Here is a 15,625-nt window from a genome sequence, read left to right as displayed (position 1 = left end):
TCTTATCTGGTAGGAATAGAGTGGACTAATTTTTGTACCTTTGTCTTAAACAGAATGTTGGCTTTGAAAGCTCAGGGAAGAAGCAGCAGGGAGAAAAAAGTAACACAGTGGTAAGTACGTGGTGTTTTGGTTTTTTTTTTTTCGTCTGGACCAACTGCACAGTATATTAAAATAAAAATCCTCTTCTTTATTCATATGTTGTAATAACCGCCTCCAAAGCACTTGAATTTTATTCTGCATCATCTCTCATGTTATTCTGAAGGCAATTTTTTTCAGTTATAAATATCTGTTGGAGAGCCAAGTGAATGATAATATATTTACACGTAATTGCATGTGTATGTAGAAAGGCCAATATATGGGAAACTAAGTTGCAGGAAAATAAATCTGTTTTAAAGTTCAGTGTCCATTATTGAATGTTTTGGCTTGTGGAGCTTCAGCATTTTATACTGCTTTTTAAAATTTATTTTTTAAAATTTAAATAATTTTTAGTTCTTGGGAAAGATAAGCATGTTTTTTAAAAACTTGAATAAAAGATGCTTGGAAAAAATGCTTTGAATGCTTACTGGGCCTCTTACTGTCCTTCTTTCTGGTTTGCTGATCTAAAGCCTAGGCAAACATCACATCAAATCATTTCTCTCTTACTGGTGTATTACCGTTCTTTAGCTAGAGAGCATACTTAGAATATGAAAAGTATTAAGAAGCCAAATAAAGTTCAATTTTCTATTCAAAGCTCTATGGAAAAGCAACACATGCTCAGAATCAGCTTTTTTCTTTATTAAGTTATGCCAGTGCAGATGGTACTAAGTTGCTTTTGCCTCATATTGTAAGGATTTCTAGAGGCAAGTATTTCTCATTGATAAAAAGAATGACCGATAGAGTATTTTTTTCTTCAGAACTCTATGAATTTCTGTGGAGGAGTTGTTATTGCATACCCCGCGCCCCCCCCCCCCCCCCCCCCCCCCCCCCCCCGAAAAAATCTCCAACAACATATGCCAGCAGCTTCCATCTGCTTTAATTTTATTAATAGTGCTGCTCAGATTTTGGAAATGCTAATAAATATTGACACTTAAGTGACTGTAATTTTGCAAGTTACTATAAAATACTACTTTAAACCATACAAAATATTCTGCATATTTTATCTGGCATTGCTACGAGCAGCACATACTTAAGAAGATAGAAGCATGTGCACATGCTTGCATTTTCCAGCCTTTTGTGTAGCCTACAAGGCTGTAGGCTTTGTGTGCTTTGGCATTCTCCACTGAGCTAAGAAACTGTGCTGTTGCCGCACTGCCTCAGCTGTGCTTACTGCTCCATAAGGTTTGTTGCTTCCTACGGGCAAATGACTAGCAATACCTCTTCCCTTCACTTCCTCTTTGCTGGTTCATCTCTTTTGACTATGTTGTTATAACTGGAGGAATTAGGACAGTATCTCTTCCTTTCTGTTTGAATAGATGTTGAGACTATGTGATACACAGCATTTACTCATACAGTAGATCCAGGCATAATCCCTCAAAGGACTAAACCCAAAGCATAAGCTGTTTAATATGGTTTTATACCTCTTCCAGAGGCTTACCATCTCTTAGTCTGGTTGCTCTGTGTATTTAATTTCCATTGTTTTCTTTGTATAGAAAGTCAGGAACTTGTCCTGTTTGTATCCATGGATCTTTTTCACAGCAACAATGAATGAAAATGGAGTTATTTAATGTAGAAGTCAGTGGATTCTGAAAGCAAAGCAGTTCTAAAGTAGCTTGGTACAGCTAGCTGTACCAAAGAGCTGTGATTACAAGCTGTACAGTAGCTGTGATTATTTCTACTGCATGTTTTAAAAAAAAAAAAAAAAAAAAAAAAAAAAAAGGATATGGTGACTAGTGGGGGATGGAGTTCACTTCAGTATCCTATTGAGATAAATATTTCATGTTCCCAGCTGTGTATTAACTGTGACAAACACGAAAACCCAAACAAGTCAGTTCCATAATGTAAAGGAATCCTTTAGCCATCGGAAAACATCAGTGTTGAAATACTGAAATACCAATGTCATGGCTTTTTAAAAAGTTCTTTTTTTTTGAATATTCCATGAAGGTTTGAGGGGCTCCTGCAGATTACTTCAAACTTCAGTTTGTCATAGTAGATATCCTTGAATTTATATGGCTTTTTTTGATTTGGGGAGGAGAAATGGGTGAGACTCAATCACAGTGGTTTTAAAAATCAATTTATTTCTCTTAATGTTTTCTTAGTAACACTTCAAATACATACCCAAAGAATATGCAATCAAGTCAAACATCAGAAATTAAGCTCAGATCTAATGCTAATCTCAGCAGCATTGTTAATGGTATACAATTAGAGACCGTTCTTCAGATGAAATGTTATAGTGGCACTTACTTGGATAGATTGCCTGTCCAGATAGAAGTTAATTTCTAGGGCTGCCTCAGAAAAAGAGCAAAAGGAAATGTGTGAGAGCTAAGTTGCAGCTACCTGGGCTGCAGTTGTGTAGTGGCAGGGGGTGTGTGTGCTACTGTGAAGTTACTATGTAGTGTTAATACAAAAGGTCAAGATAAATATTAAGAAAAGCCAAAATTACAATTGTTTGGGTATCTGAACATTTTTTAATTTATTTTTTACTGCAAACTTAATCTATAATTTTTCTCACCCTCTTTTTTTGTCTGAGGATGTTTCTGTGATGGATCTTGCCTTAAATGACAGATCTGTACTCTCATATACCTGTGCCTTACTGATGCCTTGGTCTAGGATTATAAGAATATTCAATATTACCGCACTTCAGTTAAAGGCCGTACTTGAAGTAGAATATGTTACTATGTAGGTATTTGCCAAGAGGTTTTTTGCTTCTTTTCTCAGTTTAAAAATAATACTTTTGTTGTTTTGTTTTCACAAAGTCAATCTGGTTTTGTCATTGTTAAGCTTTTGGCATGGTAAGGCCAAGTACTGACTGCTTTGTTGTATTGCTGCTTTTTTACAGTTACAGAAATGAATAGTAATAAATATTCCAAAGATTTTGTTTTATATGCTTAGGGTGGGTTTTACTTGTCATAATAACTCTTTAGGTTTGTTTTAGCGTTTAGATAAATTTCTAAGCTGGAAAATAACTGTTGCAACAAATATCTGGTTAGATAATCTCTAGTTTCAATAAAGTGGGAGAATGCTGTTATTGAACCAAGAAAAAGCTATTGATACCATCAACACCATTACAACTAAGTAAAGAGGTTTTATAAAGTAGTTTGATGAAGAACTTCAGATCTTAATTGTGTAAAGGATTTCTGAATATTTTAAAGCAAAACAAAATAGAAATAGTAAATTGAAATCTGGTTAGAATTTACTTCATAGAATACAAGAAATCGATACTTGAAGCAAATGTCTCCAGAATTCACACCTGGCGTTGCTCTTCTGCAAGTTACCTGAAATTGTCTTGCTGCCCTGACCCTTGGAGGTGGGTGGGTGTTCTTGTTTGTGTTTTGGTTTGGTTTGTTTGTGGGGTTTTAGTTTTTGTTGGGTTTTGTTTGTTTGTTTGTTTTTAATACATATAGTCATTGAGAGCTTGGAAAGTAGTTAACTGCAAGAAAAGCTTTGAGTTTTGTTACCAGCTTTGAGTTTTCTATTTCAGCAAGCTAGGAGTAGAGTATTGCTGGTTTTGCTTATATCCTAGCAGCTGTTGGATCAGTAAAAGCAAAACTGATTTCTGCCCTCTCTGTTCCCTTTATTTTCTCAAAAAAGTGTAGCAAGCATCCTTCATATTTTAGCATGTAACAATGGGTTATTATTTACGGTATTTACTAACATGTTCTTCCTCTTGTTGTTACCATTCACCATTGTTGTTTCATGAGTAACGCCTTTTATTTCTTTTGTTCTGAATGCTGTATGTGAGCAAATACGGTGTGTTTTTTGGTGTTCCCTGCCTGCGTGAGGACATGCACCCATGGATGCAGTTGAGCATTGTTTTTATATTGGGAGCAGGGAGGTCAGACTATAGCTTCACGTTAAAATGGTGAACAGGTTCCAAAATCCCTTTTATTTCCTACTGCTTGTTCTGTGCCCCAGAGTGCAGCACTGTGGTTCATTGATTTGTACTGACCTGAGTGTTTGCCAGTCTCATTCAGTGAAATGAATGACATAACCAATCCAGTTTTGCAAAATATTTTTTTTCTAGAAGAGACAGGAAGAAATAGCTTGGATGAGAGGGAGGAGGAGGTGAAAATACTTTTAACTTGGCATTGTCACCAAATGAGGCTTCGACACCTCAACATGAGAATGCCAGTGCCACTTACAAAGAAGCAGTCTCTTCACATTACGTGCTGTCTTTTCATGTTTCAGCTCCTTGTCAGTGGCCATCAGGTTTGAGCCATACTTTCCTCTCCTACAGAGGACATGTAAAAGGATTGCAGAGAAGCAAACTTCCAAGCTAGGGTTTGCAAGGTGCTTGTTGCTGTCCGTTAAATTAAGAGTTCTCCATACCCGTCCAAGAGACTGGGGACTGGATTGAAAGCAAAACAAACCTCTTAGTGCCCGCCCCAGCTTCTTTACATGATTTGCTGGTGAGCAGGAGGTACGAAGTCATTTCTTACTTTACTGTTCAGAGCTGAGGATGTTTTGTGTTCCTTGAAGTCCTAAGAAGTTTACAGTTTCCCAAAATTCATGAGGACTAGTACTGTCATTAGCTGTAAGAGATTCATTTAATTGTGCTGTGAGAATATAGTATTTTTCATCAACAAGGCAAATAGCCTGTGTCTTGGTATCTTCTGTGGCGCGTGTTGCTGCTTTAGGAAGAGAAAAACCTTTAACATCTCTAAAGACAGACTGGTTCATGTTTTTATGTCCAGTATAAGAAGCTTCATTTCCTAGTGATTTTTTAGTGTAGAGGAGGTAAATTCTTTTGTTGATTTTTTTTTTTTTTTTTTAGTGGATTAAATAAGATTCTTAATAAATAACAATTTTTTTTTCATAATTCTTTTTTTCAACAGGAGTATGTTGGGACTTCTATCAGTTGGCCAAATAAGCCTTCTTGTATTTGTCAGATTGCATGTTAAGTTCCGTGGTCCCCAACACAATCCTTCCCTTGCCTGTGTTTACATATCCTCAGCTCCATAATTCTGAACTTGTTTTTAGATAGTGGAATGGGCTAAAAAGAACCTGACCAGATATTTTTGTGCCTAGTTGTTCATGCCTGTCTGTATAAACATCTGATAGTTGGTTTTGATTTCAGCTCTGCTGCTGATGTAACTGGTAAACACCCTTTTGAAAGGCTTGATGGGGGGGAAAAGTGCTTTCACCAGCTTAGAGCATGAGCAGTCACATCCTGTTAGCATCAGACAGGAAATTTAAGGGACTAATGTTACAGTGAAACTATTGCTTTTAGACCAAATTAACAGAGATTAGGAACAAAATTACTGTGAATTTAAATTCTACTTGTAACAAGGCTGAGTTCAGAATTTTCAAAGTAATGTGATACTTGGGGGGCTGTGTGTGTCTGGTTTTTTGGGGGGGGTGTTTTGTTTTGTGTTTTTGTAAGTGCTCATTAAAACATAGGTAGACATGGTTAAATAAAAATGTCCCATGGAGTTCTGACAGATCTGCAGGTGCTGTTGGGCTGCCAGATACTTGGATGATGGGGGTGTGCAGGGAATCATCAAAGAGTTCCAAGAAAGAGTAATGTTTTACTGGATGATGCTGTCTCTTCCGGATTGATATTTAGTGTGTATCCAAGCTTGCTGTTGATCTTGCTTTCTTTCATTGGTCATGGTCTTTCAAACTGATGCTTTGCTTTTCTGCTTCTAGTGATTTTATTATACTCGGTAAAAACGTTTCACCATTTATAGATTGTATTGGGTGTAGCTGGCAAGGTTTTGGTGGCAGGGGGTGCTGCAGGTATGGCTTCTGTGAGAGACTGCCAGAAGGTGCCCCCATGTCAGATGGAGCCAGTTCCAGCCAGCTCCAAGGTGGACCCGCTAAAGGCCAAAGCTGAGTCAGTCAGCAATATTGGTAGCACCTCCTTGATAACATATTTAAGAAAGCATAAAAACCTGCTGCATTACAGCAGCCAGGAGAGAGGAGTGAGAACATGGGAGAGAAACAACTCTGCAGACACCCAGGTCAGTAAAGAAGGAGGGGGAGGAGGTGCTCCAGGCGCCGGAGCAGAGATTGCCCTGCAGCCTGCGGGGAAGACCATGGTAAGGCAGGCTGTCCCCCTGCAGCCCATGGAGGTCCATGGTGGAGCAGATATCCACCTGCAGCCCGTGGAGAACCCCATGCCGGAGCAGGTGGATGCCTGAAGAAGGCTGTGACCCTGTGGGAAGCCCACGCTGGAGCAGGCTCCTGGCAGGACCTGTGGCCCTGTGGAGAGAGGAGCCCACACTGAAGCAGGTTTTCTGGCAGGACTTGTGACCCCACTGGGGGACCCACGCTGGAGGAGTCCCTTCCTGAAGGACTGCAGCCCATGGTAGGGACCCACGCTGGAGCAGTTTGTAAAGAACTGCAGCCTGTGGGAAGGACTCACATTGGAGAAGTTCATGGACTACTGTCTCCTGTGGGAGGGACCTCACAGTGGAGCAGGGGAAGAGTGAGGAGACCTTCCCCTGAGGAGGAAGGAGCAGCAGAGACAAGGTGTGATGAACTGACCACAACCCCCATTCCCTGTCCCCCTGTGCCACTCAGGCGGAGGAGGCAGAAAAGTTGGGAATGATAGAGTGGCTTGATGGGTGCCTGGCAGCTGGTCAAGGTCAACTCACCACACAGATAGTCCACTGTTGTTACAGTGTAGATCTGAGAGAGTTACAGTCTTTGCTTTGCCCTAGCTTCACCAATAATTTTTTTCTGGATACTGATTAGTTACACAGTATTCTCCACTTGTTACTTCACTGGCTTTTAGCAAGTCAACCACTGCTTGTAACAGCGGAGGGCTGATGGCTGTAATTAAATCCGAGGCTGGTAGTAGATGCTTTGTCTGCTGTTTGATCAGTTGGGTAGGGGAAAACATGTATCTGCAAGTAGAGAACCCTCAATTTCAAAATAGAAGAGCTGATTTTTTAACTTTTTTTTAATGGATATTGTGGCCTTCTTGAACAAATGCTGTAATACCCTTTGCTCAGTTTGGCCTTGCTTATTGATTTTGTAGCTTTAAAGTGCTCCAAGTCATTCATGGTCTCAAACAGAACAGACTATGTGAACTGATATCTATCTATCTAGTTATATAGATATAAGGCAGAAAAAATAAGATAAAGTTTTGATGTAGCTTATATTAAATAATTTGTGTACAGTTTCACAGAAAAATGTCTTTCAGTTGTGAACTCTTACCTCCCTCTCTTTTTGATCTTACTGGTTAAGCACTACTGTTATACCATACTTATATAAACTACCATACTTATATAAGAAAGCACCTAACTTTTCTTACAAATTTGAGACTTCAGAGAATAATTAGCCTTCACCACCATTGAACCCCTAGAGGAAAACCTGTCTGTGTAGTTGTTGCTACCTTCAGGATATAGGCAGGTCCGTAGTAACATTTTCCTTTGTCCCATTCTGTGTAGTTGTTGTGGAATTTGTTTCCTATTACTGTCACAGTTAATATATGTGAATGAGTGAAGACTATACTTCAATGAAATGTACATGTTGGTGTAGTTTAAACCATCCATTTTTGAGTTTACTACAGAGACTACAGCATCTCTGATCCTTAGGTGTGATCCTCAAATAAGCTTGGAAGAGGAGGTGTGAAATAAATGCTAAAAAGGATTCATGGAGGGGAAAAAAAGTTTATAATTAGCAAACATATCAATGTAAACTAGGTATTTTTTTAACACTGAGTTTTTTGGGGTGGTAGATTAAGTCTTCACAAACAGAACACAGCTAATTCTCCCTTATGCCTTCCAACTTTTGAGCCCTTAATGATTACAAAGAAAAGCTTCTGATTATATATAAAGAGGTGTTTTTCCCTTCCTATTCCTTCAAAAAGTAAAAATCCCCTAACTGTATGAAGATCCTAATTTTTCCTCTGTTGGCTGTGAACACTGAACCTGAGTTAAAGTTGTGTCAAGGCTTTAATGGATTAGGGAACAAGGGGGGTTTTGTTTGTGGGGTTTTCCCCCCCGTCCTCTGACTTCTTTAGTAGATCTGCCTCATAAAAATCTGGAGTTGTTAAGTGGTGCAGAAAAATAAGCCATCTCAGTGTTGTAGATCTGCAAAACAGTCTTACATTGTTTGATTTGGTGCCTTCAGATGATCTGATGTTGTGGTATATTATGCAATGAAGATTTTTCTGCTTGTGAGACTACCCTGTTTTGTGGGAAGGGAAACAATGCTATATTTCGTGTTCCCTTCTACCTTCAGTGTATTTACCCAAACTAGCCATGGAGAAGTTATTATTTTGAGCAATATAAGAAAAGCACACGTTCTGTGCAATGGCACATTTTCCTGTCTTTGGTAATTATAACAGTGGACTCTCTTCTGCAGTACATCCTTCCTTTCCTCCAAGTTTTTTTGCTTGGGCAACTGACTACAAGGTAGGTGGACAGACATATGGGGGGCGGGGTGTGTGTGGTGTGTCTGACTGTCTCTATATATAAATATATATTGCAGAAGAGTGGTGGTGTGGAATACTTGCTGCAACTATTCTGCTGCACCCATTTCCTAGTATTGGCAGCCATCTTTGTTGTAGAACACCAGTGCTAAACAATTCTTCATATATGTGTAGAAGTAAAATTGAACAAATGTAAGACAAATTTGAACTAAATCACATTGCGTAGTTTCCTACATTTACTTAAATGTAGGTCTCTTGGTTCATTCTGGTTTTTGAAACATTAAAATTAGCTGTATGTTCAAGCTGGTCAAATCAATGGTTTGGGGGCAGGGTTGCTTATTTGATGCTTAAATATGAGTTTGACTATTTGGGCTTGAAATGTGAGCTGTAAATTTAGGTACTTTAACTGACATGGTAACTGACTGGAGATAATGACCCAACAGTGTGATGTTGTACAGGCATTTGTTTACTGATCTGTGTTTACAGTGCTGTGGATGCAGGTGATCTTTTAAACCCTCCTACCCCCTGCCCCAAAGTTCAAGATCTCTCTGACAAAATAAAGGACTAAGTTAGGTATGTGTGTTTTGCATTGTTAGGCCCTATGAGTTTTGTTGCTTCAGAAACTTTTGAGACCTGAGCAAGTAAGACCAGGGTTGAAGAGAACAGCTACTGAAAAAGAGGGAGCAAACAGTGTAATGTATGCACTTTTTGAGGGATTTCAATGAAAAGTGGTATCTTACTTTGATATGTATATGAACCATGTAGTGAACTTTTCCATATTCCAGAGACCAAAACATAATTCTCAGAAGTTGAAATGACTGGACAAAGTCAACTTATTGATGGCTGCAACTAGTATGATATCAGTGTGTCTTCTCCTGCCAGACTTCTGGTAATCAACTCGCACATACGATCTCTGCTTCCAGTCCTTGTTTCCAAGGCGTATCTTCTTCTGTTTGTACTCTGGTTTGAAGAGGCTGCTGTTGGTGCTTCTTTCTGGAGTGATGTGTTTTTCCACAGCTCTGCAGATCTCTGAAGTAATAACAAAATGAGAAGACATTTCTTTTTGTTAAAGGCTTTTTCATTTGTAAATATTGGCCATGGAATTCCTCTTGTGTCTTCACATGCAGCCTCTGAGGCTTGGAGAAGGCGTGGGTAGATCTGACCCAGTGAGCACATCAGCTTCTGTAGCATCTTTGGCATCTGGCTGTGGGTGGCTGGAGGATGTCATGCTGGAGCCTGTTCCTGTGAAAGAAGCAGGAGGAGGTTACGGTGTTTCTTTTGCTGACTTTCCCATTCTGTGGAAATCCCCAGCATGGAATTTGCAGTCTCTAAACTCTTTGCACTGCAATACAGTTAAATATTTTTATTTTTAGATCACTTTGTTTTGTTTTGTTTAAATAACATGGCTGGAGTTTTACGCAACTGTGAAGTGTTCCGATAGAAAACCAACATTGTAACAAAATCCTAGCAACATTGAAGCATTGTTAAAAAAGGAAGTCTTCACATCCCACTGTTCTAATGAAGAGTTTTCTTCCATCTTTTTAATGGATGGATGTAGAATCTGACTGTATCCAGCCTGAGTGGTAAGTTGTACTTCTGTTTAGTGAAAACACTAAAGTACAGCAGTCCCTCAACCTGTTGTCATATAAATTAAGCATGCTGTGAAGTACTTGGCAAGCTAGCTACTCATAGAGAAAAATCCAAGTGTGTGACTTTTATTTGTCTTAGTAAGAAAAGGGTTCTTGCAGCCTGTGACTTCATATAGTGCAGTGCCCATGGTATTTTATTTTATCCTTGTATTACTAATATACTGTCTGAAAGTTGAAGTACAGTCTGCTGAATGTGTCTGAAAGACACAGTTTTCTGTCACCAATCCAGAAGTCGAAACATAATTTCTGCAATTCCAAAAAAATGGAGATTTTTTAAAAAGCGTATTTTAATTTGGAGTGTTGGCAGTTTGATTGAGAAAATAAATACTTGGTGCTGTTTTGGAAAAGTATGTATTTTTAGACCAATTTCCTGAGGAAATTAAGCTTACATGGTTGTGTTGTCTGTCTGCACATGTTGGTCCTTCCTGAAAAATTGTTGAGTCTGTCATCTGATTTCAACCAAATCTGAAACTTGAGGTGACATTTTGAAGATGATTATTTCCAAATTTTGTGAAAATGCATTGTTAATTAAAGGAGAGAGGCCTAAACTTGTGCTCTTGCTGAGGAGAGAAGAGGCAGAACATGGCTGGTGTATGCTGTCAGTAATCAGCTAGTCAGTCTGCACCATTTAGGTTTACTGTCTCCTGCTGAGTAGGAAGTATTGTAGAAGCCATGGAGAGTAGAGGAGACTGTTGTAGCAATGATTGAGTTTAAAGGGGGAAAGGTACATTTCCATAGCAAGGTGAAATTTCCTTAGTTCCAGTGCGCACAGCAAGATGTGTTGAAGTTTTCCAAACTGAATGGAGTTGCAAAAAGAAGTAACTCCTTTATCTGTGCACTTGGAAATCTTTCCTTTTAAACTGTAGGTAGAACAGTTGGTAGAAACCACACTGGTTCTTTTTGTTGTATTCTGTCTTTAAATGAGGGATTTCAAATTAAGGTGCATGAATTTAATCTTATTCATCACCCCCCCAAAAAAAATTACCATTACCATGGTAATAACCATTCCTATAGTTACATTTTAATGCTCTGTAGAGGGTGGATTTTATTATATTAAGCAAAAATACCATCCCAATAACCTTTGTAAAGATAGGGATAAGCTATGTTGTAAAAGCACAGTTGACAGTTCAGAACTGCTGCTTCAAAATTCTCTACCTCTCTGCAATGTAGGGCTGTGTTAGCAGGTGACAAGTTACAGGCTAAATTTTTACTTCATATTCTGGGGTCTGTAGGTGTTTTAACCCCATTTAATGCCCCTGCAGATCTGTTGTGTTTAAAAGAAAACAAATACTCTCTCCCCCACCTCTCTCTCATGTATGTGTGTACCCAGACACATATGCAGATGTGTATACACTTCTTCCTTTTTTAAGTATTTAGCAGCCAATGGAAGTTTGAGAAGCTGCCTGTGTGAGTATTTCTGAAGTTGTCTTTGTTCTTAAATTGACCAATTTCTGTTTTACAGTGCCTGAAAATGACAACAAAGCGGAATTTGTTTGTGCGGCTGGTGCCATGCCGCTGTCTGCGTGGAGAGGAGGAAACAGTCACTACACTTGATTATTCTCACTGCAGCCTGGAACAGGTGCCTAAGGAGATTTTTACTTTTGAAAAGACCTTGGAAGAACTCTATTTAGATGCTAATCAGATTGAAGAGCTTCCAAAGGTATGTTGGCTGGTTTTCCTTTTAGTTACATTTATTAACTCTATTACTTCATCAGCATTGTAGAAGCTAATAGTGTCTAGCTTTCCATTTCAGCTTTTAGGCTGCAGTTTGCCAAATATTTTTAAGTAAATGTTGGTCCGAGAAGCAGCAGCCCTGGTAGAAGGAATGTTTATGCATTCCAGCTTGACTAGTTTGCTGCATGAATTGGGATGAAACTGCTTAAGCAACTGATCCAGCCCAAGAGATGTACATAGCAGAAGAGGCTGACTGATTTATTTGTGTGGCAGTGTCTGCTCAAAGTGACTACCTGTATTCGACAAATTGTGGTATTACTTTGAATCTCTGATAACACGTGAAGATTAGAAGAAGCAAGATTAATGTCTTGTTCAGACCTCTGTGCCCACGAAAGATAGCTGCAATCTAAAGTATCTATTAATTGAAGTCCTGTTTTCTTCTTCAGTACATGACTGAAGAGACTTTCTGAAGTATCCTTAGATTACTTAAGTTCAAAAACTAGAGAGCTGGAATGCCACTTTGATTACATCTTTATTATAGAAATCAGTATCTGTTGTTTGTTCTGAAATCTGAAGATAAACTGCATGCTGAATTAGCAGTATGCTAGAGAAAAGAATGAAGATTTTTGCCAATGAGACTTTTGAGAAGTACAAAGTGATCGTTGCAATAGACTTGTTTCCCTTACTAAGTCCCATCTTGGTTGAACTAAAAACTTAAATGAAAGACTTAATATTTGAAATCATTTTGTCACAATTGTGTGCAAATCTACACTGTCATGCCGGACAACTATAGAATGCTTTGTCAGATTTTTGGAAAGTTTGCTATACCCAATTCAGCTTTTGCTGGTTTGGATGTTTTGACAGATAAATGAAACACGTAAGGAAATAAAACAATTCTGAGATAGTAACTTGACAGTTATCAGAAGCCCTGGATTCCAGTAAAGCTGACTTAAACTAGCTGAGTGCCTTTGAAAATCCAACCTTAAATGCTTCTGAGAAGCCATCAATGAAAATCTGTGTTTGTACATTAAATAAAGCTAATAACATACAAGTTAAAACTAGATATTTTGTCAAAGTTATAGTTTAGAACTTCCACTATTTTATTCTTCTCTCTTCCCAAGCAGATATTTCTTTACTCTGGAGTTAGTCTTTTAGTTAGTCTTTATTGGAGAAGAATAAAATTGAATGCTTCAAAACCAGAATAAAATACCTTTCTTAGCAAAAAAAAAAAAGAGATTTTCTGAACTCTTCTTGCAGTAAATTCTGATTTCCCAAATCATAAGAACTAAGCAAACATCTTGCTCCCAAACTCATAATTCTTTAAAAAATTCCTTTTATTAATATTAAAAGATGAAGAAAGACTGCACTGTAGCAATCAAAGGGATGCATGTTGCCATTTTAGACCAGAAGTGGTTAGTCTGCTTTGTCTTCCTTTTCTGTTACATGCTATTTGATTTCATTAGTCAGTTCCTATACGAAATCCAATTTTGATACAGGACTGCCATGGTTTCAGCCTAGCTGGTAACAAAGCACCATGCAGCTGCTCGCTCACTCTTGCCCCCCGACCCCTGGCCATGGTGGGATGAGGAGAAAATACAAAGGCAGGCTCGTGGGTTGAGATAAGGACTGGGAGGAATCACTCACCAGTTATGGTCACAGGCAAAAGACAGGCTCAACTTGGGGAAGAAACAAAATCAATTTAATTTACTACAAATCAAAACAAAACAAGGATATTAGGAAGTAAAACCAAACCTTAGAACACCTTCCCCCCACCCCTCCCTCCTTCCTGGTCGTCTCCACCTTCTCCCTCCAGCAGCGCAGGGGAACAGGGGGTGGGGGTTGGGGTCAGCTCACCACACGTTGTCTCTGCTGCTCCTTCCTCCTCGGGTGGAGGACTCCTCACTCTTTCCCTGCTCCAGCGTGGGGTCCCTCCCATGGGAGACAGTCCTTCACAAACCTATCCAGCGTGGGTCCTTCCCACAGGCTGCAGTTCTTCATGAACTTCCCTGGCGTGGGTCCTTTCCATGGGCTGCAGTCCTTCAGTCACAGACTGCTCCAGCGCGGGCTTTCCCACAGAGTCACAGCCATCTTGTGGAGCATCCCCCTGCTCTGGCGGGGGGTCCTCCCTGGGCTGCAGGTGGGCATCTGCTCCCCCGCTCCCCTCCATGGGCTGGGGGGGGACAGCCTGCCGTCTCAGCACGGGCTGCAGGGGCATCCCCTCCTGCCCCGCTCCTCCTCCCCTCCTTCCTCACTGACCTCGCTGTCTGCAGAGGGGTTTCTGTCACATTCCATTCTCCTCCCCTGCTGCAGGTTCCCCTTCTTAAATCTGTTATCCCAGAGGCGCTACCACCATCACTGATGGGCTTGTCCTTGGCCAGAGGCGGGTCTGACATGGAGCTGGGGAAGCTTCTAGCAGCTTCTCACAGGAGCCACCCCTGCGGCCCCTCCCCCGCTACCAAAAAAGCCCGTGCCACACAAACCCATAACAACGAGTAAACTGTGAGGTGGGCAGTCCACCACTTGCCTTGGTCTAGTCTAAGATTAAATTATCCACATGATTAGAAAGACTGCTTAAACATTTATGTTTTGTTCCTTTTGCTTTTCTTTACTGAACTGCAGGGACCTGTAATAGCGTACACTTGCTTCATGCTAATGTGTTTGTACATTATAGTAAGTCATCCTTATAGGCTTATTTTTGAGAAGCTAAGCATTTTTTTCAGCTTTCAAGTAATTTTGGCCATTATTTTCTACTACCATTTCAATTTTCAAAACAAAAAAACCCCACATATAAATTCAAATACTGCAAAGGAAACAAGCAGAGAGATAAGGGAGTAGTGAAGACATAGTAGAAGTGTTTTATTTATTCATTTGACAGAAATTGTAAACTTGAAACTATCCACAGAAGATCTGTAAGGGAGGGCCTGTAATGTTTGAAATGATCCTAGCCTGTTTGGAGCCAGAGATTCAAGCTGTGTATCCCTTTTCCCTAACCCAGGCTTTTAGTCTTTTAATTTTGAAAAAGGCTTCTAATTAAGCCATCTCAGATGAAGGGTGCAGTACTTACTAGGCTGTCTCCAGCTTTCTGAAGCCTGGTTAAGACATTCCCACTCTTCCCCTTTCCTCTTTGCCCCTGGTGGTCTGTTCTTAACCCTGTTTTGCAATCTGCTGCATTTTGTATGCCGCAACACAGCTGTTTTGGGGCTGTCTTGTCAACCTGAAATGGCTTGTCAGTGGGTGTGCTTTTTTTTTTTTTTTAAATTGTCTCCAATCTTGTCAGTACTCCAGCATACTTCAAAAATCAGTTCTTACAGTACAGCTCCTTAATTTATTTGACTGGCCGAGGGTGCAACATAAGCAAACTACAGTGGAGAGAAAGCTAGTGGTAGCAAGTGTTGGTGTGTAGTCTCAGTTTCAAAAGTGACTGGGCATTTGAAATGCTTTCATCTTGTGTGCTAAATCACATCTGAAAAGGTACCCTGTTTATCCCAAGTGCCATGATGTGCATTTGAGCTGAAAAGCTCAAACTGTAGCAGTTTTTGTTTTCCCTCCTACTTTGCTGTTGGGAAGAAACTGGAATTCTGCAGTAAAATAGTCCTTAATTATATGACTTCTGGTGTTCACTAACAGTAATGATGATCTACGTAATCACTGAATGTGCAAACTACAAAAAAGAACAACAACAAAAGGAACAACTACAAAGTCAACACCATACAAAACTCCTCCGTCCGCATTTTCCTTTAGGGATCTTGCAGTTCCTTGTGCTGCATTTGCTTTCACCTGACTA

General features: G+C 39.7%; 1 protein-coding gene across 12 annotated transcripts in view; it reads left to right on the top strand.

Annotated features, from left to right (window-relative positions):
- Window positions 1-15,625, top strand: part of ERBIN (erbb2 interacting protein) — a 127,785-nt gene that overhangs the window by 47,449 nt on the left and 64,711 nt on the right. For 11 of the 12 annotated variants that reach the window (XM_030003887.1, XM_030003895.2, XM_030003889.2 and 8 more), the window contains 2 exons: window positions 54-110; window positions 11,630-11,827. In XM_030003887.1, coding sequence (XP_029859747.1) covers window positions 11,639-11,827 — 189 coding nt within the window. In that variant the 5' untranslated portion in view covers window positions 54-110; window positions 11,630-11,638. Of the gene's footprint in view, window positions 1-53; window positions 111-11,629; window positions 11,828-15,625 lie in introns of those variants that run through there. The other variant, XM_041120759.1, reaches the window with a different exon arrangement.

This window comes from Aquila chrysaetos, chromosome Z, assembly GCF_900496995.4.
Source record: "Aquila chrysaetos chrysaetos chromosome Z, bAquChr1.4, whole genome shotgun sequence".
Lineage (NCBI taxonomy): Eukaryota > Metazoa > Chordata > Aves > Accipitriformes > Accipitridae > Aquila > Aquila chrysaetos.
The sequence above is the reverse complement of the archived record's forward strand: the minus strand, read 5'-3'. Positions and strand labels throughout refer to the sequence as shown.